At 53.8% G+C, this 2245-nt stretch overlaps 1 protein-coding gene across 1 annotated transcript in view; it reads left to right on the forward strand.

Moving 5' to 3' along the window:
• PAXIP1 (PAX interacting (with transcription-activation domain) protein 1) overlaps window positions 1-2245 on the forward strand; it is a 50966-nt gene that overhangs the window by 9977 nt on the left and 38744 nt on the right. Inside the window, exons 2-5 of the mRNA XM_010829359.1 lie at window positions 772-924; window positions 1206-1307; window positions 1546-1629; window positions 1823-1957. Coding sequence (XP_010827661.1) covers window positions 772-924; window positions 1206-1307; window positions 1546-1629; window positions 1823-1957 — 474 coding nt within the window. The remainder of the gene's footprint in view (window positions 1-771; window positions 925-1205; window positions 1308-1545; window positions 1630-1822; window positions 1958-2245) is intronic.

Below are 2245 nucleotides of genomic sequence, written 5' to 3' on the forward strand. Positions count from 1 at the left end.
CAGCTCGCAGGTCTGCAGCTCGGTCCTCTTTTGTCCTCTCCTAAAGTATTGCATCTGTTTGAATGTCAGAATTTTATGCTTCCACTGTAGGAATGAACTGTAGTTGGGTCTCTAGGTGTTCTCTTCCCTAAAGTTGTGTCTGTACAGTTACATCGCCTGGGTGTCGCCTTGGCTGAGTGCTGAGCGTGGAGAACTGAGGCCTGGGCCTCCCGAATAGAGACGGGGACTTAATAGATAAATAGATAAACTGGAGGCAGAAGATCTGCGGCAGGCTGATGGGTCTTGGCCTTCTTAGAGGCTTGTGAGTTGGTGTCCTAGTAACTAAATGCTCGGTAGCCCCCAAGGTGGATCCTTTCTCTCCTCTAACTCTGAAGTAGAGGCTTTGACTTGGATAAACAGGTGGTGAACTCAGAGAGGTGAAAGTAAGTGCCCGTAGCAGGGTGGAGGCTTCTCCCTTCCAGCCTGGGTGCTCTTTCCTCACTGCCTGCTGTCCCTCTCCCCTCTGCTGCCTATCCTCTGGTTCATTTTAAGACTTTGAACAGAACTGAAGCAAATATTACTTAAAACCTGGAGGAAGCTGAACTGGAGCCGTGCTTACTCAACTGTGAATCAAGTCTAAGGGCTTAAAAATGTCCTGCAGCCACTGAGGTCTGAAACTGTTTTCTGAAAGATGGTTGATTCTCTGAATCTTAAACTGTGGACTCCAGGAGCTCACTTGTGTCAGATGAACTTCTAGCTCACGACCACACAGGGCGCTCTCACCACCCGCAGCTTGCGGTGTGCTGCTCAGACCTGGCCAGGGGCCTCCACCTGCCCTCCAGCCTCTGTGCCTACCCGGCCTCCGTTTCCGCCCCCGTGTGCTCTGGGATCTTGTTGGCTCAGAGCTTTGCCCCCATCTCTGTCTACACAGATGGCTTTACTCGGGTGGGACCCTGGTGCCCTCCTCGATGCGCTGCGTGTCCTCCTAAATCGTACAGTGGTACCAGAGGAAGCCGTGCCCTAAACTAAAACTTTCTTTCCCCCGTGAGCTCGTAGTGGTGCTTGGGAGCTGTGCTGTGGTGTCGCAGTTTCTTGCACACGCCCCCTCAGTCACCAAGTCTTGCTAATTCGCTTGCATCATCTTCCCGTCCAGTTCGGTAACCTGCCTCTTTCACCTGAGTTATCGCAGGTGCTTCTTAACGCCTGTCCTGCCTTCACTCCCGCAGTGTAGACCTGTCCTTCCACTGGCGGCGGTCTTCCTGTTGTGTCTGATCGTGGTCTTCCCTGCTGACCGCCTGCCCCTCGGCCTCTCTTTCAGAAGACACTCTGTATTTTATCTTGGGGTAAAATACAAAGGCCCGGCATCTGTGCCACACCGTCGAGGGTCTGGTCTGTGTCCTGCCCAGCGTGTCGCATGCCGCCCTCTCCGCACACTGACTGTGTTTCTGCGTGGCCGACGCCTTTAAGTTCCTCGAGATGCGGCTCCTGTAGCGCCTCTTGCGGAATTTCTCCATTTATCAGAACTGCCTGTCCCCGCGCCTTTCTGTTGAGATGCTGTGTGTCCAGTGCTCGCCCTTCGTGCTCACCTTGTTTGTCAGTCCTTCTGTCTTCAAGAGGGACACTGTCCAGTACGTCGGTCGCAGGAGCTCTGTGCCTCCCTGTCAGTGAGTCAAGATTTGATGCGTTTTGTCGTCCCCGTAGGTTTCCTTGCAAATGACTCGGTGGCAGGTATTAATCCTCTGTGGAGAACGTGGTGGATGTTTATTAGAATTTTCACGGTTCATGATCACTGGAATGCATTGAAATGCGGCGTGTTCCATTGTAACTTGTGTGCTTTTTGTAGGTTATTCAGCTTCTGAAAGCCGGGAAAGCGAAGGAAGTGTCGTACAACGCGCTCGCTTCGCACATCATCTCGGAAGATGGGGACAATCCGGAGGTGGGAGAGGCCCGCGAGGTCTTTGACTTGCCTGTCGTCAAGGTGGGTGGTAAATCGGCCGCGTTTTACACCCTTGGTCGTGTGTCTTGAAAGTGGTGCGCTGAAGTTTCTGTGCGGCTCTTCTCAGGCTGTTGGCTCAGGCTCCAGTCTGGGTGGGGAGCGCTTGCAGCACTTTGATGCCTCCGAGACCAGCCGGCAGAAGGCCCGGTCCTCCTCGTTGCAGCTTGTGCACCTGCTACCGTGAGCCCGTTTGCCATGGGCTGGAAGTTCTCCAAGTCAAGAAAGCATGTCGAAGGCGGTGGACGTGCTGTCTTGACGCAGATGACGCTG

This window comes from Bison bison, unplaced genomic scaffold, assembly GCF_000754665.1.
Source record: "Bison bison bison isolate TAMUID 2011002044 unplaced genomic scaffold, Bison_UMD1.0 scf7180017864503, whole genome shotgun sequence".
Classification (NCBI taxonomy): domain Eukaryota; kingdom Metazoa; phylum Chordata; class Mammalia; order Artiodactyla; family Bovidae; genus Bison; species Bison bison.